General features: G+C 42.4%; 1 protein-coding gene across 1 annotated transcript in view; it reads left to right on the plus strand.

The window, feature by feature from the left end:
- LOC137418475 (ETS translocation variant 1-like) overlaps positions 1-9,958 on the plus strand; it is a 144,799-nt gene extending 134,841 nt beyond the window's left edge. Inside the window, exons 8-10 of the mRNA XM_078782566.1 lie at positions 3,874-4,097; positions 9,484-9,585; positions 9,726-9,958. Of these exons, the coding sequence (XP_078638692.1) occupies positions 3,874-4,097; positions 9,484-9,585; positions 9,726-9,950 (551 nt within the window). The 3' untranslated portion in view covers positions 9,951-9,958. The remainder of the gene's footprint in view (positions 1-3,873; positions 4,098-9,483; positions 9,586-9,725) is intronic.
- Positions 9,959-24,637: the final 14,679 nt, after the last annotated feature.

The raw sequence follows: 24,637 nt of genomic DNA on the forward strand, positions 1-24,637 counted from the left end.
TATCTATGCCCCAAGTACGCCTGTAGCTCGGCGAGTTTTTTTAAATGACCTTGGGACACACCTAACGTCCCTCGACAGCCAAAACGCCCTAAAAAACCGAGACAATCATGTTTGTATTGGTGGAGATTTTAATTGCACCCTCCAACCCCAACTAGACAGGAACAGTGCAGAGCCCCATCCTGCCTCCACAATCCCTCTCACCAAATTTTTAAAACAAATGAATTTGACAGATATATGGTGGGTACAGCACCCATCAATCAGGCAATACACATGGTGTCGATGCATTCAGGGTAATATTGTACTTGCTCGCTTGGACAAGTTTTATATTAATCCTCCACTTGAACGCCTCGTTCTGTCATCCAAAATTTGCCCATCAGGATTCTCGGACCACAGCGCAACATTTCTCAAAATTTCTGCCCCCTGCCCGAAACACAAGAGTGCTTTTTGGAAATTTAATAACAACTTACTTGATGATAGTACCTTTAAGGACATTTTTCCAGAAATTTGGAATATTCTGGTTGCCTCCCAAGGGAATTTCTCAAACCTCAGACAATGGTGGGATAATGCCAAAACGCACATCAGACTATTCTGCCAACAATATCGTGCGTATGGTGTTCAAGAGGAAAGAAAAACCACAACCTTACTTGAAGATGAAATCCTGGAATTACAGGAACAGCTTCAGGGAACCGCAAGTGTGAGCTACCAGGGAATGAGGCAACAAATCCATGGAAAAACGGCCTTGCTGAATTCCATATCCGAAAGGCGAGCACAAAATGCTTTATTGCGCCTGAAGATGAGGTACATACATGACCTTGATGCTCCAACCAAATTCTTCTTCAGCCTTAAAAGGGGGGCCTCTTCGTCAATGATTACATGCTTGCTCCATGATGGGGAACTCCTTTATGAAGATGGCAGAATCAGGGAATGTGCCCGGAAACATTTTAAACAACGGTTTATGCGGCATGACATTAACCAGGATGCAATATCGGAACTTGTTTCTAACCTTCCAACATTGGCGGAGGATCAGAAGCAGCAGTTGGAGGATCCTCTTAGGTTACCTGAGCTCACCGCTGCCTTGAAGGCCTTAGAACCTGATAAAGCCCCTGGACTGGATGGGCTGACAAGTGAATTTTTCCAGTTTTTTTGGGACACCATTGGACCTCACCTACTGCGGGTATTGAATGAATGTTTAGAGGATGGACAACTGCCGTGGAGTTGCCGGAGAGCAGTCACCACCTTAATTCCTAAGAAAGCGGACACTCAACTTATAGAGAACTGGCATCCTATTTCTGTTTTATGTACGGATTATAAAATTTTAGCCAAAGCCTTGTCTAATCGAATGAAACCTTTTATGAATGTACTAATAGGAGAACATCAATCCTTTTGTATTCCTGGACGTACTATTTTTAATAATATCTTTCTTATCCGTGATACCATTCGGTTTTGTAACAATTTTAATATGAATGTTGGTCTGTTTTTTATTGACCAAGGAAAAGCCTTTGACTGTATTGACCACATGTACCTTTTTAGAGTTTTAGAGAATTTTGGGTTTGGACCTATTTTTATCTCGTACGTTAAACTTTTGTATTGTAATATATCCAGTGTTCTTAAAATTAATCAAGTATTGTGTAGCCCCATTGCTGTACAACGGGGAGTACGGCAAGGTTGCCCGCTATCTGGACTTTTATACTCTCTTGCCATCGAACCTCTTCTGCTCCAATTACGTACGCACATTTCTGGCTTCACTGGATCAATTCTTACCACACCGCTAAAAGTCTCTGCCTATGCAGATGATGTCTGTATTTATATAAAAAATAGTGCTGACGTCACTGCGGTGGCTCAAGCACTAAAAACATATTGTCAGGCTTGTTCAGGCCAGGTAAACTGGAAGAAGAGTGAAGCCCTTTGGATAGGACCTGGAGATTGCCCGCCAATTGTCCTACCAGGAGGAGTGAACTGGCAGAAAAGTGGCATTAAATACCTCGGTATTTTCCTCGGAGACAACACCTTTGAGCAACAGAACTGGGTGGGATTACCAGACAAGGTAATGGCAAAACTGGCCCGCTGGAAAGGACTTCTTTTTCAACTTTCGTACCGCGGAAGAACTCTCGTCGATTAACAATCTTGTCGCCTCTATGCTATGGCATAAGATGATATGCCTACAACCGCCCGGGAGCCTTCTTATTACACTGCAAAAGAGCATTGTCGACTTTTTCTGGAGCGGGAAACACTGGCTCCAACCCCCCGTGGCATACTTACCACTCACTGAAGGTGGCCAAGGTCTTATTGATATCCGCAGCCGGATTATGGTCTTCCGGCTTCATATCGTGCGCCAACTTGTATATGGAGATGAAGCCCTACTCTGGGGGGCTCTGGCTAACTGCATATTACAGCTTACATGCAAGCTGGGTTACGACCGAGAACTTTTCTTGATGAACCCTCATCAAATCGATTCATCCTTGCTGCCCACCTTTTACCAAGGGGTGATGAACGCCTGGCAAGCCCTGTCCTTTTCCCGTGAAATGGCAACATACAACATGGAAATGTTGATGAATGAGCCCCTATGCTACAACCCCTTCCTGGAAAACAGCTTGAATAATAGGGGACTCGTTCAACGCTTTGTTGATGCCAAGCTGCTGCGAGTGAAAGACCTCATGACAGAGTCTGGGAGCTACCGGCTGAGTGCTGCCGCTGTGGCACAAAAAACCGGAATAAAATCTGTCAGGATCATCTCTCGGTTCCTTCAAGGGATATCCACAACATATCGTAATACCTGCGAGGAACTTGGCCCTTCCCCCGAGGAAACAGCGGGTGACTTCCCCAAACTCCTAGTCTTCAGCCCGCCACTTAATCTGTGCCCTGGCCTGAACAGCCCTGATGATACTGCATTATCCCTTCCCGCCTTTCCAAAGAAAACTTTGTACAACGCGTACGTTAAAATTTTATACGCAAAAACATTTTCTGAGCACCCGAGGCTTCGATGGCGGGATGTTTTACCCCCAATACCCCCCAATTGCCCCAATTGGCGAAGTTTTTATCTCTTGCCTACTCCAAAGTATGTTGGAGATATTCAATGGAAACTTGTACACTGGATTTTACCTTATAATGTTTTACTGAACCGGTTTTCTACTGCTAACTCTAATCTATGCCCTTTCTGTGCATCCATTGAAACCCTACCGCATATATACCTTGAGTGTGAACGATTGCAACCTCTTTTTACATTCCTTCAGGAACGCTTTGTGAAGCTTGGTTCCCTCTTCAATCACAATGTTTTTATTTATGGTGTTTTAGGACCGTCTTCCCTTAGAAATGTGGTTTTCATGAATTTTTTAATTGGCCAGGCCAAGTTTGCAATTTATAAATCCAGAAAGAAAAAAATGGGAAACGCTTCTGACTCGTCATATGATGTACTGCTCACCTTTAAGGCTCTTGTAAATGCAAGACTAAAGCTAGAGTACCGGTTTTTTAAAATGAACAAGAATTTAACATGTTTTAAAGAAAAGTGGGTTTTTAATGATGTCATATGCACACTTGATGATGATGATTTGATAATAATTTTTCCTTGAGACCATTTTTATTGTGCTTTGTTTCTTTATGACTGAACATTACTGATTTTTTGTACTCTTGTAATAAAAGGAAGAAACAGTCAGTCTCTCTCTCTCTCTCTGTCTCTCTGTCTCTCTGTCTCTCTGTCTCTCTGTCTCTCTGTCTCTCTGTCTCTCTCTCTGAAGATATAGCAGTGAAAAGAATGATTTTGAAAATCTGAAAATAATGAATTTTACATTGCACATGTCATAGGTCTGTTCCAAATGTCAAACATCAACAAGAATAACAGAAATCGATAATGCTCTTGCCATGTCGGTGTTATTGCAGAGATCAAATTGGGCGACGGGTCGTGGGAAAGCTCATGGCCTGATATGCTGGTGTCTAGCAATCAAGGTTCCCATGGACCCCTCAACGAAGGGCCACCATACCATCGTCGTGGCTCACTGCAGCTCTGGCAGTTTTTATTGACTCTTCTGGACAATCCCACCAATGTGCACCTCATTGCCTGGACTGGACGAGGCCTGGAATTCAAGCTACTAGAACCTGAAGAAGTCAGTATACAAGCAAGCCACACAAAATGGATGAGGTTGTAACATTAAGTGTGTGATCTACACTATAAGAGAGCCGTTTGTCTGTGTGTGTGTCTATGTCTGTCTATGTGTGTGTGTGTGTGTGTGTGTGTGTGTGTGTGTGTGTGTGTGTGTGTGTGTGTGTGTGTGTGTGTGTGTGTGTGTGTCTGTGTGCATGTCTGTGTGTATGTCTGCGTGTGTGTCAATGTGTGTGTGTGTGTGTGTGTGTGTGTGTGTGTGTCTTTGTATGTGTTTTTGTGTGTGTATGTCTGTGTCTGTGTGTGTGTGTGTGTGTGTGTGTGTGTGTGTGTGTGTGTGTGTGTGTGTGTGTGTGTGTGTGTGTGTGTGTGTGTGTGTGTGTGTGTGTGCATGTCACAATTTTTTCTGGCATGACTGAACGGATATTCGTCAAAGTTTTTTGCATTTAAAAAAAATTAGTTGCATGTCAAAAAAACCCCCAAAAAAACAAAATGTATTTTGTAATATTTTGTATATACAGTACATATATATATATATTTAATTTTGAAAAAAAAAGTTCGTTTTTTTTTAGAATAAAAAAGAAAATTCGCTTTCTCGTGCCTGAACCTGTGTCGCTTTATGAAAAGTAATATTATATAATCCCCAATTATTTGTGTGTATGTGTAATTGTTATGGGGTCCTCCCCTATCCTCTGGTCTTGGTAAACCTCCGAACCCCGAGAGGGTCCCCGGCAGAAAGATATGTTAGCCTTGGTTGAAATGAATCAACAATGAAACCCTCCATGAAACCATCAAATGAAACAATCAACTCAAAAATGAAACAATCAACTCAATAATGAAACCACACCAAGGGTTATGAACAAACAATATATATATTATAAATCACACCGGAATCACGACCCAAATAATAATAGCAATTCACCCTACAATCCCTATCTGAAGATGGTACCACCTTATCTAGTCCTTTACCCAAACTTACGGCACTCCCCCAATGTCTCTGTAACCCTCCAAGGCGAAGTCGATTCGCTCCTGCGATCGTTGGATCAATGTCCGATCAAAATCAATTGAGGCGTGGACGATCGAACCCAGAGGTCACGTGGTCCAACACCCAGCAATAGCGGTGGAATGGAAACCTCCCAAAGACGCGCTCCGACGTACACGTTGGCGGTTCAATCAGCGAGTCTCCTTGTAATCCTCCAAAAGCCACGTTCTGGCACAGCCGTCCCTGGCAACCCACCGGGGAATAATGCCCAGCCGACGTGACAAAAACCTTTTCACTGAACGTAGCGCACGTGGCGAAATGGCGGACGGCTTTCACTCGAGCCGGGGCTTTGAGGCAAGGATACTCCGGAACCTCAATGCATATACCCGACTACCCAGGCTCCACAGCACTCCGGCGATCTCACCTATCGCACGACTTCCTTTCAAGGACGCAAAGTTCACTCGCACTGTACGCTCGACTGCTCGGTACGGAGCTTCAACCAAGATCGTCTTTGTCCTTCTCTCCATGCCTCTTCTTCTTCGCTCGACCTCTTCCTGTGCACTATCCGATTTCCGGCATCATTTTATCATGAGCGCTTTTAAATCTTTTAACCACAATAACCCTTTCCCTTAAACCACAATAATAATAATAACAACAATAATTAGTGCCGAATCCGTAACAGTAATATAATATTAAACTAGAAAGAGCAATCAGAGTTTGCAGACCCATGTGTTTTCAGTGGTGTTTTAAGGCTTTTGTGTTAAAACAAATATGGCGGCAGAACAACGTGACCAATGACGTAATCATTATTATTTTTTTCTTCACCAATTTATCCCTACATTATGCTCAAATTTCACCTTGATTGGATGAAGTTTTGTACATGTTGAGTTATGATGTCATAATGGAGGCACCTATGACATCATAATTAACATATTTTATTCCACATGGAGTGTTCTTTACAATGAGCCATGTCTCATTTTTTTCAATTCAGCGCTTTCAGAGATATAGAGGTGCAAAGTTTTTCGGTTTTTCCAAGATGGCGGCCGAACCACGTGACCTCTGACGTCATAATTATCATTAAAAAATTCTGCAGGTGGAGTTGCACCTATCGTGAACATTTTCTGTAAATCGGACCAACGGTTGCAGAGAAACTCATATTTATTCTGTGCGGACAAACAAACAGACAAACAGACAGACAGATATCAAGATAGATATCAAGACAGACAAACAAACACACTCAAATGCAATACCCTCTTTTCTGGCGAGGGTAACTAGTATAAAGCCCGTCAAAAATGACGGCTTGGAACAGTTTATTTGACTGTGCAGCCGCGTGAGCATGCCAAAGTCTGAAGCCTGAGCCTAGTCACTGGTGTCTGGTGTGCTTATAACTTCTTTATTTATTTTATATCTTACAGATGTAAATGGACACTCGGTTTACTCTGCGCACTTTGCACAGCATGTTCAGAGAACGTTTACCTCCTTACGTCGTGTTTTATATTGTAATTAAAAACAAAACCGCTTCCGTACACCGACCTTGAGGCTCGGTTTGCAGGCCACCGTCTACAATTCCAATGTAAGAGACATAATTACTCTTCTTTTGGGTCTTCAGTGTCCTAAGGGTCTTTTGGGTCCTCTGGTTCTTTTCGGTCTTTTGGGTGCTCAAGCTCTTTTGCATCCTTGGGATCTTCTGGTTCATTTGTGTCTTTCGGGTCTTTTAGGTCATTTGAGTCTTTTTGGTCCTCCGCATCTTTGGGGTCCTCGGGTCTTTTCAGTCATCTAGGTCTTTTGGGTATTTTGGGTCTTTAGGGTAATTTGGGTGTTTGGGTTCCACTGTTTCATTGGGGTCTTTAAGGGTCTTTTGGGTCTTTTTGGTGTTTTGGATTGTTTGGTTCTGTGGGGTCGTTAAGGGTCTTCAGGTTATTTTGGGTTTTCAGGAACTTTTTGGTCTTCTGGGTCTTTTCAATTTTTTTTAGGTCTTTGGGGTGTTTTGGGTCTTTAAGGGTCTTTGAGATATTTTGGGTCTCTGGGATCTTCGTGGTCTTTTTGATCTTTTGGGTCTTTGATGTATTTTGAGTCTTTGTGGTATTTTTGATCTTCTGGGTCTTTTAGGTTTTTGAGTCTTTTAGGTCTTCGGGGTCTTTTCCATCTTCTGGGTCTTTAAGGGTCTTTGGCATATTTTGAGTCCTTGAGGTATTTAAGGGTCTTTCTTGAGGTATTTAAGGGTCATTTGGGTCTTCGGGGTATTTTTTAGTCTTCAGTGTATTTAGGGTCTTCTGTGTATTTAAGGGTCTTTGGGGTCTATGGATCTTCAGGGTCTTTTGGGTCATTGGGTTATTTTGGGTCTTTGGGTCTTTTGGGTCTTTGTGGTATTTTGGGTATTTAAGGGTCTTGGGGTCTTTTCAGTGTTTTGGGTCTTCGGGGTATCTTTGGGTCTTAAGGGTCTTGGGGTCTTTTCAGTGTTTTGGGTCTTTGGTGTCTTTATGGGTCTTTGGGGAATTTTGGGTCTTCAGGGCCTTTTGGGTTTTTGTTGTCTTTTTGGTCTTTAAGGGTCTTTTGGTCTTTGGGGTATTTTGAGTCTTCTGGATATTTAAGGGTATTTGGGGTATTTTGGGTCTTTTGGGTCATCTGGATATTTAAGCGTAGTTGGGGTATTTTGGGTCTTTGTGGTCTGTTGGGTCTTCAAGGGTATTTGGTGTATTTTGGGTATTTGGGGTCTTTTGGGTATTTAAGTGTCTTGGGGTCTTTACAGTCTTTTGGGTCTTTATGGGTCTTTGTGTCATTTGGGGTCTTCAGTGTCTTTTGGGGTTTTTTTTTGGTATTTTGGGTGTTTAAGAGTCTTTGGGGTCTTTAAGGGTCTTTGGCATATTTTGAGTTCTTGAGGTATTCAAGGGTCTTCTGGGTATTTTGGGTCTTGTAACCTATTTAAGGGTCGTTTCGTCTTTAACGGTCTTCAGGGTAATTTGGGACTTTGGAGGTATTTGGGCTATTTTGTGTGTTTGGGGTCCAATTGGTCTTCAAGGACTTTTCTGTCTTTTGCATCTTTTGGGACTTTTGGGTCTTGAGAGTCCCTTGGGGTCTTCTGGGTTTTAGGGGTATTTTGGGTCTTCCGAGTACTTGGGGTCTTCTGGAACCTTGGGAACTTCAGGGTCTTTATGGTATTTTGTGTCTTTAACAGTCTACATGGTATTTTGGGTCTTCGGGAATTTTGGGTCTTCAGGTATTTTGGGTGTTTAGGGTCCATTGGGTCTTTGGAGTCTTCTGGGTCCTTGAGGACTTTTGGTTCCTCAGGGTCATTTGGGCCTTAGGGTCTTTTGGGTCTTTGGGTCTTACCATAATTTTGGGTCTTAGGGTCTTTAGGGTTCATTGGGTCTTTAGGGTCTTTTCAGTCTTTTGGGTCTTTTCAGCCTTTTTGGGTCTTTGGAGTCTTTTGGGTATTCAGGGTATTTTGGGTCTTTAACAGTCTTCAGGGTCTTTGGGGTATTTTGGCTGTTTGGGGTCCATTGGGTCTTTTCAATCTTTTGGGTATTTGGGGTATTTTGGATCTTCAGAGTCCTTGGGGTCTTTTGGATCGTCTTTGTCATTTGGGTATTTGGGATTGTTTGGGTCTTTTGGATTATTGGGGTATTTTGGGTCTTCAGGGTCTTTGGGGTCCATTTGGGGCTTCAGGGTCTTTTCAGTCTTTTGGGTATTTGGGGTATTTTGGCTCTTCGGTGTATTTCGAGTCTTCAGAGTCCTAGGGGTCTTCTGGGTTATTGGAGTCTTCTGTGTCTTCATGATATTTTGTGTCTTTAACAGTCTAAAGGGTATTTTGGGTATTTGGATATTTTGGGTGTTTGGGGTCCATTGGGGTCTTCCTTTGGGTTTTTGGGGTCCTCAGAGTCTTTTAGGTCTTTTAACCGGTGGACACAGTCGTGTTTAAAGATTTCCCATTTTAAGCCCCAACTCAAATCCCTTCTAAAGCACTACTCAAAGCCTTTAAAACCTATCCTTTTGAGGGGGATAGACATACAGACACACACACACACACATACACACACATACACACCCATTGGGGTTTTATATGGTAGATATAATTTTTCATTGTTGGGTGTAGTTTGTGGAGTGTTTTAGTCACCTCCAAAAAATAGGAAAAAAAATTGATTTCTTCAAAATGCCAACAGGATTAGAACATCACCGGGCAACGCCAAGTACTCGTGCTAGTGTTTGATAAATGCAAGTATCTGTTTTATTTGAAGCAGTTGTTTACATTTTCCTTTCTGACACAAAGCTTTATTTTTTTTAACATGAGAAGGCAAACAGGTTGCAGCTGTGGACCAAATTGGCCATTATGTTTAAACAATAAACAATTGTTCTTTGAAGAAGCAAACTGAAACATGTTTGATTCCGCTCATTCATGCTTACTCTACAGGTAGCTCGGAGGTGGGGATTGCAGAAGAATCGTCCAGCAATGAATTATGACAAGCTGAGTCGCTCTTTGCGATATTACTATGAAAAAGGCATCATGCAGAAGGTAACACAATTGTAATATCCATTGTGCAAAATCAACTATCCTCCATTATTGACATTGTTGATTTATATATATGGTGTACCATTTCAGGATCTTTATTTGTTGAATTGATATGCATCAGGTGAACCAAATTGTGCATGCAGGTGGCAGGTGAGCGCTACGTGTACAAGTTTGTGTGTGATCCGGGTGCTCTGTTCTCCATGGCATTTCCGGATCACCAGCGGCCCATCCTCAAGGCTGATCTTGAACAGTTTTCGAACGTGGATAACACGATGCCTTTGGTTCACTATGACGACTCCCTGCTGGAACATTCCTGCTCGGGCCACTGCGAGCGGCTTCCGGTGTTCCGTGACACCTATGTATGCTGAGTGACCGGCAAGTTTTGGAAACTGTTGCAGGAGTGTGGTTTGATGGAGTTCAACGTATAAGAGACTGTATTTAATAAATAAAATTTCAGCACATCCTGAATTGTTGCAATGGATGGATGCTCTAGGTTTGCCCTCATTTTACCATGCCAGTGACCTGCCTGCAAGTATGTCCAACAGAGCCAACACATGTGAGGTGCTGTACAAATTGTGTAGGGCCCGAGAGGTTGTAGGGAGGTTGTCCGAGATGGCGAGGTTGCCCAAGAGGTTGTCGGGAGGTTGCCCGAAACAGCGAGGTTGCCCAAGAGGTTACAAGGAGGTTGCCCGAGACAGAGTGGTTGCCCGAGAGGTTGTAGGGAGGTTGCCCGAGACGGCAAAGTTGCCCAAGAGGTTGTAGGAAAGTTGCCTGAGAGGTTGTAGGGAGGTTGCCTGAAACAGCGAGGTGCCCGAGAGGTTACAAGGAGGTTGCCCGAGACAGCGTGGCACCCGCGACACGAGATTGTAATTATTTTATTAATAATCGCTGCAATTGGAAGATTAAGTAATATGAAGAGTCCCAAGGGTTGGGACTGTCATAAAGTCGCTCTTCTCCCGATGGAGGTCTGTCATAAAGTTGGTTGCATCAGGTGATAAAGTTGATTTTCAGGTTGATGCAAAAATTCGAGGTCCGTGGGGGCTGAAAGTCCTGGTAACATGATTGTATTCGTAGTAGTGAAAAATATGTAGGATAAGTGGGTCCTGAATTGAGGAAAAAGAGTTCCAATATTTTTTGTCCAGCGAGAAAACTCTTAAACCCTTTTAGATCCTAAAAGGATCCAAGGGTCAAACTCGTCTGAAGGATATAAGGAGTCTGAAGTGTTAAAAGGGAAGCGGTATGATTCGACCTGCGAAGCAGTCAGATTGCAGTTTTACTCTCAGATCAGACATCAAACAAGGACCAGACAATTTAAAGCCAGGTGTGCTATCTTTGAGCCATCCTATCAACCTAAAGATTTTGTTTTCAACCTTGCAGATATTTTGCCAAATGACAAAAGGTTTTGATCGTCATAATACAACAACAACAACAACAACAGGCATTTTAAGGCCATTTTCCCTGCTAGAGCGGGGGGTTAGCCTTGCGGTCCCCATGACAATCTTCCCCATTTTGCCATATTTTCTGCATCTCTCCTTGTTAACCCCCTTGCCCGCATTTCTTCTTCCACCATCTTTAGCCAAGTCTTTCTCGGTCTTCCCCGTCCTCTACTTCCTTCTACATTCATTTCCATCACTCTTCTCAACCAGTCACTTTCATCCTTCCTCAACACATGACCAAACCATCTCAACCTGTTCCTCTTCACAGCATCAATCACAGGCTCTATTCCCATCATCTTTCGCAATTCATCATTTGTCTTCCTCTCTCTCAACGATACTCCACACATCCACCGAACCATTCGCATTTCCACCCTTTCCAGCCTTCGTTGCTGCTCTACGTTCATTACCCATGTATCTTTGATATTTGCAGCTTTTTGATGCCAAGGGTCCGTAATAAAAATGTGTATTTGTGTCTAAGCCAGTGGCCAATTGCAAACTAATAGTAGGATACGTCCGATATATTTTTCCAGAAATTTTGACAACTTATTGATTTGTCACTCCAACAGCCCTCGCTTAGTAGATGGCTCGCCCTGTTCTCTTGGGAGAAAACATTAATGCTGTTTCCCATCACCCTTTGCAGATTAAATATTGTATGTAAATACAATGGCGAACCCACCAGTGATGCCTTCTGCTGTTTTATTGATAATTCATAGTTTCCACAAGGAAACTTTGATGTTGACATAAATATAGATTTGAGAACATGATATCTTTCCTAGAAGGGAAGTTTTGAAGCACTTCAAAATTTATATCCGCTGTGGTTTCGTACCATCAATTTATTCCAAAAGTGACTTTACATTTTGGGGAAACCCTGATATCTTGACCAAATGTTTGTTTTTTTTTTGTTTTGTTTTTTTTTTGCTGAAGGGCTTTCTATCTTCCTTGATATCAAAATGGTTTCATGAATCAATCCGTCACTGTGCCAGTTCTGCAGGATGACTGGCGAGCGGGATTCCCTGTGAATTTCAGAAACACTTTTCCGACTTAGCTCACATACTTAAAATGGCCGGTGGGTTTTGATTGGCATGAAACCTGCAGAGAGGGCAAATGTTCAATGTTTCCTCTACGTGTTGATGCTGGAATGAAAGGAAATGTTTGGCTGCTTATCAAGGTACTGTTGATGTTTCGAATCGCTTTATGTCTGTGGCAAGAGAGCAGGAACACTTGCACTCAGGTAAACATGTCGCAAATCAAGGAAAGGTTTTTCTCTCATCCATAAACGACTTCCAAGCCTTGTAAGGAATTTTGTTGTTCAATCCATGACATTCAGGATGATCTTATCCGTGAAATGAATCTGATTATTCAAGGTTATCATCAAATATCGTGTCTTCTTACAAACACATTTCATTTACTTCACCCACATTTGAAGTTTCTCCTCTTAGTTATTTCCAAGCTTAATGCTCTTCTTCTCCTTTTCAAAAAGCCACAACGATTCCCACTTCCCTTACGTAAGCCGAAGGGAAACAGTTATGGCTCAAGTCTTTATACAACCGGTTGGCCAGGCCAGACCTTCATTTGTCAGGAATTTGCAAGATGTTAAGGGTGTTTGTAAGAAGTTTCTTCCTCATTGAAGAAGACACCATGGGATCTATAATGTCCACTACCTTCCTGCTGAGAGGGATAGCAGACAGGTCCACCGGCTTAACATCCATCCGAAGGTAGGCACACACATCGAAGACTCGGCCTTCATGCGAAACACCAGGATGACAGTTTATAGCTGAGCCAAGATTCAGAGACGATTGTGCACTCACTCCTCTTGGCTTTCCTGCAAGCCATTTTCAGTGAAGAACTGCAATGGCACTCGGTAGAGAGCATACCTCCACCAGGCTGAACAGTTCACCTTTTGTATCCCACTGCTAGGCCAGATCTGGATTCGGACCTCAACCAACATCTAATCGGCTTATTCTTGTCACCTGACCAACTCATCCACCAAGTTTTTGTCATAATCCGTCCACAACTTTTCGAAATACCATGCTATATATCATTTTTGGTATTAATACTCAATGGTGATGAGTCACTTAAAAAAAAAATTAATTCTCGTATCCGGATCATATTCGATTCTTCACCAAAATTTCATCAATTATTCCTTGTCACACACCCAACATCTCCACCAAGTTTTGTCCAAATCCGTCCACAACTTTTTTGAGATATTCTGTTCGCAGACAGACAAACAGACAAACAGACAGACAAGGATGAAAACATAACCTCCACCCATCTACCATGGCAGAGGTCGTAGGATAGATGAGTGTTCATCAAATTGTTTTGGAAAAACAAAAATTGACAGCACTTCGATGTTTAATTATATTCACAGTGACAATAACACTTTAATATTTAATCATTTTAAAATTATATTTGTGATATCAGCCATAATTACGTTTTATAAATCAGCAATGTCCTGCTTCTAACGAAGAAAGTGTGTGATTTTTTTTGTGATTTTCCAAAAGACATTTATACATTTCTTTTTTGACTGATGCAGACGACTGTATATAATAAAGTCTTCATGAAAAGTGTTTCGAGCAGTTTGAATCGTTATATTTTAATTCCAGCCACAGGTCGAATTGGTGAAACTGCCAAAATCTAGGCTTTCTGCTCACCTTCACTCTTTCATTCCTCTTTTCTGCCGCCTCTGGAACAAACTCCCTCACTCTCTTCAATCCCTCTCCTCCCTCCAGGTCTTTAAAACAGCTGTTCACCACCATCTCTTATCTTCCCCCATCCAAAACCTTGATCTTTTCTACCCCCGTTAATTCACCCTGGATCCACTTTTTTGAAATTCCGACTTCTTTCCTGGAAGTCCTAGCAGTGTCCATGTGTTTTATACCCTTCCCACCCCCACCCCCCTTTCCCATGCCTCCTCCCCCCAAGCCCTCTCCCTCCCACAGATCTCCTGATGTCACTGCTCTCAAATGTTGTCCTTGTGTGCTTCCCTCTATCTCCCCATCTTGTCTCCCGCTCCCTTTGTCATATGTTTTATGTGTCTATTTTTTTTTTGTGATTATTGTTAGCTCTTACATGAGCCTCGATCTTGTATACAAAAAATAAATAAATAAATAAATAAATAAAATGGCACCATTTCAAGAACAGAGCCAAAGACATGTCAGAACTACACTTAGTTTGAATCCAAATGTATAAGTCTGTGTGTCTGTCCGGGCTGTAACTTTATTACCATTTGAGTTTTGTCATCAAATTTTCACCAAAGCATTATCTATCTATAATTCCAGTAATCTCTGTGTGTATGTGTGTGTGTCTGTGTGTGTGTGTCTGTGTGTGTGTGTGTGTGTTTGTCTGTGACCGCTGTTTCTCGACAACCACGGGTCCGATCTAATTGAAACTTGCCAGGTATATTGCTGGGGACCCGAGGATGTGCCTTTTCAAGGTTTGAAATTAATCGGACAAGTGGTTCCCAAGGTATGGTCACCGTACTCGCAAGCCGTTCGCTTTGGCTTTGCGAATGGACCAAACCATTTCATGTAAATAGAGGGGGGGGTTCTGTGGTCGTTACTGCCACGTGGTTTCAAAGTTTTTTTTTGTTGTTGTTGTTTGCACGCATGTTTTTTTGCACGCACGTACGGGCAAGCACGTACGTGCGGGCACGCCCTAGTTATGATAATACGGAGAAGACTCCATGTCTCCATGAAAGATGTCTCCATGTCTCTCGGTCCCTGCTCTCAAATGTTGTGTTTGTGTCCTTCCCCCTCTCTCCCCATCTTGTCTACCGCTCCCGATGTTATTTGTTTTGTGTGTCTGTTTGTCTTTCTGTGTGATTAATGTTCGCTCTTTCACGAGCCTCGATCTTGTATACAAAAAAAAAAAAAAAAAAAAAATTTGGTCAAAAGTTCAAAGGTCAGCGTTTTCAAAAGTTCAAAGGTTGTGTAAAATCACCAATTTTCACCCGATTGACCTACAATTGAAGGAATTTGCATATTGGGTCACTGAATTGGTTCACCAATCTATAATTCCAGTAATCTCTGTGTGTATGTGTGTGTGTCTGTGTGTGTGTGTGTGTGTCTGTGTGTGTGTGTGTGTGTTTGTCTGTGACCGCTGTTTCTCGACAACCACGGGTCCGATCTAATTGAAACTTGCCAGGTATATTGCTGGGGACCCGAGGATGTGCCTTTTCAAGGTTTGAAATTAATCGGACAAGTGGTTCCCAAGGTATGGTCACCGTACTCGCAAGCCGTTCGCTTAGGCTTTGCGAATGGACCAAACCATTTCATGTAAATAGAGGGGGGGGGGGGGGGTTCTACCGTACTCGCAAGCCGTTCGCTTTGGCTTTGCGAATGGACCAAACCATTTCATGTAAATAGAGGGGGGGGGTTCTGTGGTCGTTACTGCCACGTGGTTTCAAAGTTTTTTTTTGTTGTTGTTGTTTGCACGCATGTTTTTTTGCACGCACGTACGGGCAAGCACGTACGTGCGGGCACGCCCTAGTTATGATAATACGGAGAAGACTCCATGTCTCCATGAAAGATGTCTCCATGTCTCTCGGTCCCTGCTCTCAAATGTTGTGTTTGTGTCCTTCCCCCTCTCTCCCCATCTTGTCTACCGCTCCCGATGTTATTTGTTTTGTGTGTCTGTTTGTCTTTCTGTGTGATTAATGTTCGCTCTTTCACGAGCCTCGATCTTGTATACAAAAAAAAAAAAAAAAAAAAAAATTTGGTCAAAAGTTCAAAGGTCAGCGTTTTCAAAAGTTCAAAGGTTGTGTAAAATCACCAATTTTCACCCGATTGACCTACAATTGAAGGAATTTGCATATTGGGTCACTGAATTGGTTCACCAATCAAAAGCTACAAGCCGATTGTTTTTAGATCAAGAGGTCAAAGGTCAGGGTTGCATTAAATCGTCAATTTTCATCCAATTGACCTGAAATTTTAAGAATTTGCACATTGGGTCACAGATTTGGCTCACCAATGAAAAGCTAGAAGCTGATTTTTTTTTTTTTGATCTAAAGCGCAAAACTCAAGGCTGCATAAAATCATCAATTAGCATTTTGTATTTTTTTTAAACCGGTTTCGTTATTTTGCAGATGCGGACGGACCTTGCATTTTCAGATGCTTTCTAGTTTCCTGAATAATTCCTGTTGTTTTTAATGCCCTATCGGCTTTTCTTGTCCTACAGATAACATGAGGGCAGATATGTAGACCTACATTCACCTATATTATTATTCATATTGTTCACCTGTATTATTATTATTATAATATATATAATTCACCTATATTACTTCACCTATATTATTATATATAATTCACCTCTCTTATTATTATTAAATATATATAATTCAATTTATAGGTGAATATAATTCACCTATATTATTATTATTATATTATTCACCTATATTCATTATTAATGCATGGGGCTAACTCAAAGTCTCGTTAGCTTGGTGTCGGCTGGCTTGAGACTGAGCTTAAGTCCCTATCATTTCGTTTAATTAACACCAGATGGGTTGATTCAGCCTGTCATCCTACCGTGGTCAGCAAAATAAGTACCAGCTGACTGGTGACTGGTAATGGGGGGCAATGCATCATCGGCACAGCAGTTACCCCAGAAAATGATGCAGCCAGCAATCAGAGGCTGCTTATGAAATAGCAACAGAGGTCTGTTAATAACAAATGTTACAAATAGATCTTTAACAACCACACAACAAAATGATTAGAATGTATTAATAAGACAACTGCAAACCCCCACCCTGAGAAACCTTGGAAAATTGAACCAATGTCAATAAGGCGACGTTACAGGATGGTTCTCTTTCCCCACTTAACCTATAATCTGCTCCTCGTTCACCCTACTTAACCAGAACTCCAGGAGTCTGGTCAACATGCCCTCAGAAAAGCACCTCGGGCCTACTTATGCAAGTGCGTTTGCTATTCAGATTCGGTTTATTTTAAAACGGTTCTCAGGTGCCATTAATGTATCATTTACATCTGTATATTCAAATGCAAACAGTGTCGCATTGTGAACCCATCATTTGTTTTACTGGTTGTTTATTTTAGTTCTTCAAACACCACGTGCACAATGGCTGGAACTAATAACCATGTAATGGATGTGTGGATTTACCTGGGAAGAACTGAAGGTAGGGCTAGGATAATGGATATGTTTAAAAGTTACCCTAAGGCAAAGCTTGTGCCACGGATGAACTGCAAAACAAGCATTAGGAGGCAGGGACAATAAAATGAGAGCTTGAATGTATTTGCAAGTATTATATGTTTGCATTCGTGTCAAACGAGTTCGAGGGGATTTGCTAAGATAATAAATAAAGCTTTTCAGAGTCAAACTGCAATATACAGAACAAAGAGAAAAAGACATAAAATGTCATTGCCCCTGTGGTTTTAGTAATTTTGCTGTTCGGAGTTAAAGGTCGCCAGTCGGCCATCTTTGGTTGGATTACAAAACAAAATCTTCTGTGTATGTATGCTTTCATGTGTTGTCTTTGTGCCAAGTTTGACCAAAATCGGTCCATGCATCTCCGAGCGATGGTGGGGGCACGTTTAAGTAACAAAATGGCCGCCAGTCGGCCATCTTGGATCTGTTCTCAAAAAAGAATAAAGAGCATATCTAAGCCGTAATTCATTGTCTGTTTGCCAAGTTTGACCAAAATCGGTCCATGCATGTCCCAGAGATGGTTGGGGGCACGTTTCAGTAACAAAATGGCCGCCAGTCGGCCATCTTGGATCTGATCTTGAAAAACAACGAAGTGCATAATATGTAAGCCGTAATTCATTGTCTGTTTGCCAAGGTTGACCAACATCGGTAAATGCATGTCCTATAAATGGTTGACGACTTGCCAACATCAGGTTTTTCACGAATAAAATGGCCGCCAGTCGGCCATCTTAGATTGCATCGCGAAACAAAATGATGTGCATATACCGTCATGTATTGTGTTTGTGCCAAGTATAAACAAAGGTGGTCCATACATCTCCAATATATGGTTGCGGACGGACGGACTAGACACAATACATAAACCCCCATTTCCAACGATTAATTCCAACGGGGTCTAATAAAGAGCTAGACTTGCCGGTGAAGGCTGGTGTCGATCTGCATCGGCGGACAGGTAGAAACAATGGATGGAATCCACTGGATGTTGATCGCGAAATACTAAGTACCGTACCGTGGGAAGCAAGGATAAGCTGACTTCTTCGTATTTTGGATCCAGCATAAGGCCAGATTAAGGGCCAGATTACAGCATAGACCAACAAGGCCCAGGCCTAAGGCCCAACCTTCAGGGGGCCTCAAAATATGGGATAAAAATTATCTACTGTATATAAGCAATCCCTTGTAGTACACGGTCAAAGAGTACACAGTTTTGTTATTATGCGGACCCAAAATATTAAATATTTAATTAAAAGTTCTTTTTTATTACTTGCAAAATCGAACATTTTTCAAGTATATTGGTCGGCTGCGTTTGTGGTTCTGTCTGTCTGTTTGTCTGTTTGGCTGTTTGTTTGTCACCGGCATACAGGTCACAATTCTAAACCGATCGTCACGAAACTTCACCAAGTTGTATAGGTCGTCCCGATTGAGAAGCCTATTGTTTTTGGGGTCAAAAGGTCTAAAGGTCAACATAGGCCAGGTCACCAAGTTTGCCGAATTTCTAAAATCCTCAATTTTCATCCGATTGAGTTGAAATTTGAAGAGGACTTGCATAGCTGGTCACTTAATTCAACCCCAAATTATATTTTAGGTGAACATAGGCGAACAGGTCAACATAGGCCGACTTTCTAAAATCACCAATTTTCATTTGATTGACTTGAAATTCTAAGAGGATTTACATATATGGTCACTGAATTCAACCACCAACTATTTTTGAGGTCAACATAGGCCAAAAGGTCAACATAGGCCAAATTTTTTAAAATTTTTGCAGCCTCCTCACTCTCTGAAGACCTGGAAAAAATCACAGACTGGTCAAACAAGTGGAACATGTCTTTCAATCCTGACAAATCTCACACTCTTACTATGTCTCTCTGAAAAGATCGACTGGACAACCCTCCCATCTACTTTCTCAACAATCCTCTCCAAGAAGTTCTGTCGCTCAAGCTTTTGGGTCTCACTATCTGCCATGATCTTTCTTGGGAAAACCACATTTCCAAGCTGGCCTCCAAAGCCAGTCGCCGACTGGGCATCCTCCGTCGTGTGAAGTCCTTCCTAGGCACACCTGAGCTCCTCACCACATACAAGGCTTTCATCCGCAGCTCAATGAATACTGTTCTCCCCTATGGGCTGGTGCTCCTGCCTCACACCTAGCTCGGCTTCACGCTGTTGAATCCAAAGCTTTCAGAATCATTGGAATCTCCCGCGATGAAGCTATCTCTGAGGGCCTTTCACTCACTCACCGCAGGCAGGTAGGTGGTCTTTCTGTCTTCTACCGACTCCTCGCCGGCCTTGCTCCCCCAGCTCTCTCTGTGCTCTGTCCCCCAAATATTCCTACAGGTCGCACAAGATCTGCCAGCAACCCTCTGATGGTTAAACTGCCGAAATCTCGGCTCTCTGCTCACTTTCACTCTTTCATTCCTCTTTTCTCCCGCCTCTGGAACAAACTCCCACACTCCCTTCAATCCCACTCCTCCCTCCAGGTCTTTAAAACAGCTGTTCACCACCATCTCTTATCTTCCCCCATCCAAAACCTTGATCTTTTCTACCCCCACTAATTCACCCCAGATCCACCTTGTTTGAAATTCCAACTTCTTTCCTGGAAGTCTGAGTTGTTGTATAGAAATATAGCCAGCACTCTCATGTAGCAGAGCCAGCACCTCATTCTTGAGTGAGCTCAGAATCACGATGTGGTCCCCGACACACAGCAGTAGGTCAGCGTACCAGAAGGCTTACAAGCCCCCATTTACAAGCTTACAAGCCCCCAGAAGGCTTACGAACCCTAACCCTAACCCTAACCCTAAGATTAACCCTAACCCTAACCCTTGCATAATTTAGCCCAGTGATTCTTGCCTCCACATTTGGCACACATTTTGACAAATGTGGTACACATGCTTCTGTGCCCCAGACTGTGCTTCTCTTACCACAGATTCCCACACAGGTAAGTAGAGCTTTCCTGTTGCCCTCAGCGATTTGCAGCTTGTGCCATAGCCCTGGCTGCAGGCTTGGCCTTGGCTTGCTTGAGAAAGGTGGTTTGATGCTGTCACCTCTCTTTAAGCACTGCATTGACGTGCTTGGCCGAAGCTTCATCCCTTGGAACTGCTACCTGCTAGATTCGGTGGCTTGGCATATGTCCAAAGCTTTCTGCAATGTCACCTCACCTTCCCTAAGAAGTCTCTTTTTTGATCTGTCGTCTCACACGCCAAACACAATCTTGTCTCGAATCATGAGTTCTTCTTGGGGTTTGAACTCGCTCATGGCTGCTTGCGTTCTGAGTTCAATGAGGCGTTGGTCTATTGCCTAAACCTCCTCCTGGTCGCGTTTCCACCTGCCACCCTCGTTTTTTTCTCTCCACAAATTTATGCCTACATGACGCTCAACAAATTTCATCTTGATCGGATGAAGTTTTGTACTTGTCGAATTATGACGTCATAATGGAGACACCTATGACATCATCATCAACATATTTTATTCCCCAAGGAGAGTTCTTTACAATGAGCCATGTCTCAATTTTTTCTATTCAGCACTTTCGGAGATATAGAGGTGCAAAGTGTTTCGGTTTTTCCAAGATGGCGGCTGAACCAAGTGACCTATAACGTCATAATTATCATTTAAAAATTCTACAGGTGGAGTTGCACCTACGGTGAAAATTGCCAGTCAATCAGACCAACTGTTGCAGAGAAAATCATATTTATTCTGTGCTGACAAACAAACAGATAGACAAACAGACAAACAAACAAACAGACAAACAGATGAAAAATCGGTCAGAGACCGAGGACTTGCCGGAATGTACTTTTTATCAGCCATTTAGAACAAATATGGCGGCCGAACCACGTGACCAATGATATCATCATTAACATATTTTATTCCCCATGGAGAGTTCTTTACAATGAGCCATGTCTCAATTTTTTCTGTTCAGCACTTTTGGAGATATAGTGGTGCAAAGTTTTGCCGTTTTTCCAAGATGGCGGCCGACCACATGACATATGACATCATCATTAACATATTTTATTCCCCATGGAGAGTTCTTTACAATGAGCCATGTCTCAATTTTTTCTGTTCAGCACTTTTGGAGATTTCGTGGTGCAAAGTTTTGCCGTTTTTCCAAGATGGCGGCCGACCACGTGACTGATGACGTCATCATTAACATATTTTATTCCCCATGGAGAGTTCTTTACAATGAGCCATGTCTCAATTTTTTCTGTTCAGCACTTTTGGAGATATAGTGGTGCAAAGTTTTGCCGTTTTTCCAAAATGGCGGCCGACCACGTGACATATGACGTCATCATTAACATATTTTATTCCCCATGGAGAGTTCTTTACAATGAGCCATGTCTCAATTTTTTCTGTTCAGTACTTTCGGAGATATAGAGGTGCAAAGTTTTTCAGTTTTTCCAAGATGGCGGCCGAACCACGTCACCGATGACGTCATCAATTGGGCACAGTCTATTCCAGGGCAAGACCAATATGTGTGCAAAGTTTGGCGATTCTACGTGCAACGGTGTAGACGCAGTGCTGCAAACAGACAGACAAACAGACAAACAGACAAACAGATGAAAAATCGGTCAGAGACCGAGGACTTGCCGGAATGTACTTTTTTATCGGCCATTTAAGACAAATATGGCGGCCGAACCACGTGATAGATGACGTCATCATTAACATATATTATTCCCCATGGAGAGTTCTTTACAAAGAGCCATGTCTCAACTTTTTCTATTCAGCACTTTTGGAGATATGGAGGTGCTACGTTTTTCGGTTTTTCCAAGATGGCAGCCGAACCACGTGACCTATGATGTCATCATTAACATATTTTATTCCCCATGGAGAGTTCTTTACAATGAGCCATGTCTCAATTTTTTCTATTCTGCACTTTCAGAGATATGGAGGTGCACAATTTTTCGGTTTTTCCAAGATGGCGGCCGAACCACGTGACATATGACGTCATCATTAACATATTTTATTCCCCATGGAGAGTTCTTTACAATGAGCCATGTCTCAATTTTTTCTGTTCAGCACTTTTGGAGATATCGTGGTGCACAGTTTTGCCGTTTTTCCAAGATGGCGGCCGACCACGTGACTGATGACGTCATCATTAACATATTTTATTCCCCATGGAGAGTTCTTTACAATGAGCCATGTCTCAATTTTTTCTGTTCAGCACTTTTGGAGATATAGTGGTGCAAAGTTTTGCCGTTTTTCCAAGATGGCGGCCGACCACGTGACATATGACATCATCATTAACATATTTTATTCCCCATGGAGAGTTCTTTACAATGAGCCATGTCTCAATTTTTTCTGTTCAGCACTTTTGGAGATTTCGTGGTGCAAAGTTTTGCCGTTTTTCCAAGATGGCGACCGAACCACGTGACTGATGACGTCATCATTTACATATTTTATTCCCCATGGAGAGTTCTTTACAATGAGCCATGTCTCAATTTTTTCTGTTCAGTACTTTCGGAGATATAGAGGTGCAAAGTTTTTCGGTTTTTCCAAGATGGCGGCCGAACCACGTCACTGATGACGTCATCATTGAGGCACAGTATATTAGAGGGCAAGACCATTATGTGTGCAAAGTTTGGCGATTCTCCGTGCAACGGTGTAGACGCAGTGCTGCAAACAGACAAACAGACAGACAAACAGACAGACAAACAGACAGACAGACAAACAAACGAACAGATCAACATACTTGCCGGAAAATTTTTCCGGCAAGTAATGAAAAATCGGTCAGAGACCGAGGACTTGCCGGAATGTACTTTTTTATCAGCCATTTAGGACAAATAGGGCGGCCGAACCACGTGACCGATGACGTCATAATTAACATATTTTATTCCCCATGGAGAGTTCTTTACAATGAGCCATACCTCAATTTTTTCTATTCAGGACTTTTGGAGATGTGGAGGTGCAGAGTTTTTCGGTTTTTCCAAGATGGCGGCCGAACCACGTGACCGATGACATCATCATTAACATATTTTGTTCCCCATGGAGAGTTCTTTACAATGAGCCATGTCTCAATTTTTTCTATTCAGCACTTTCGGAGATATGGAGGTGCTAAGTTTTTCGGTTTTTCCAAGATGGCGGCCGACCACGTGACTGATGACGTCATCATTAACATATTTTATGCCCCATGGAGAGTTCTTTACAATGAGCCATGTCTCAATTTTTTCTGTTCAGCACTTTTGGAGATATAGTGGTGCAAATTTTTGCCGTTTTTCCAAGATGGCGGCCGACCACGTGACATATGACGTCATCATTAACATATTTTATTCCCCATGGAGAGTTCTTTACAATGAGCCATGTCTCAATTTTTTCTGTTCAGTACTTTCGGAGATATAGAGGTGCAAATTTATTCGGTTTTTCCAAGATGGCGGCCGAACCACGTCACCGATGACGTCATCATTGAGGCACAGTATATTAGAGGGCAAGACCATTATGTGTGCAAAGTTTGGCGATTCTCCGTGCAACGGTGTAGACGCAGTGCTGCAAACAGACAAACAGACAAACAGACAAACAGACAAACAGACAAACAAACGAACAGATCAACATACTTGCCGGAAAATTTTTCCGGCAAGTAACAAACAGATGAAAAATCGGTCAGAGACCGAGGACTTGCCGGAATGTACTTTTTTATCGGCCATTTAGGCCAAATATGGCGGCCGAACCATGTGACCGATGACGTCATCATTAACATATATTATTCCCCATGGAGAGTTCTTTACAATGAGTCATGTCTCAATTTTTTCTATTCAGCACTTTCGGAGATATAGTGGTGCAAAGTTTTGCCGTTTTTCCAAGATGGCGGCTAACCACGTGACCGATGACGTCATTATTAACATATTTTATTCCCCATGGAGAGTTCATTACAATGAGCCATGTCTCAATTTTTTCTATTCAGCACTTTCGGAGATATAGTGGTGCAAAGTTTGCCCGTTTTTCCAAGATGGCGGCCGAACCACGTGACTGATGACGTCATCATTAACATATTTTGTTCCCCATGGAGAGTTCTTTACAATGAGCCATGTCTCAATTTTTTCTGTTCAGCACTTTTGGAGATATATTGGTGCAAAGTTTTGCCGTTTTTCCAAGATGGCGGCCGACCACGTGACTGATGACGTCATCATTAACATGTTTTATTCCCCATGGAGAGTTCTTCACAATGAGCCATGTCTGAATTTTTTCTGTTCAGCACTTTGAGATATTGAGGTGCAAAAATTTTCGGTTTTTCCAAGATGGCGGCCGAACCACGTGACTGATGACGTCATCATTTGGGCACAGTACATTAGAGGGCAAGACCAATATGTGTGCCAAGTTTGGCGATTCTACGTGCAACGGTGTAGACGTAGTGCTGCAAACAGACAAACAGACAGACAGACAAACAGACAAACGAACAGATCAACATACTTGCCGGAAAAAAATTTCCGGCAAGTAATAAAAAATCGGTCAGAGACCGAGGACTTGCCGGAATGTACTTTTTTATCGGC

This window comes from Myxine glutinosa, chromosome 7 (genome assembly GCF_964187855.1).
Source record: "Myxine glutinosa chromosome 7, kmMyxGlut1.1, whole genome shotgun sequence".
In the NCBI taxonomy this organism is placed as follows: Eukaryota; Metazoa; Chordata; class Myxini; order Myxiniformes; family Myxinidae; genus Myxine; species Myxine glutinosa.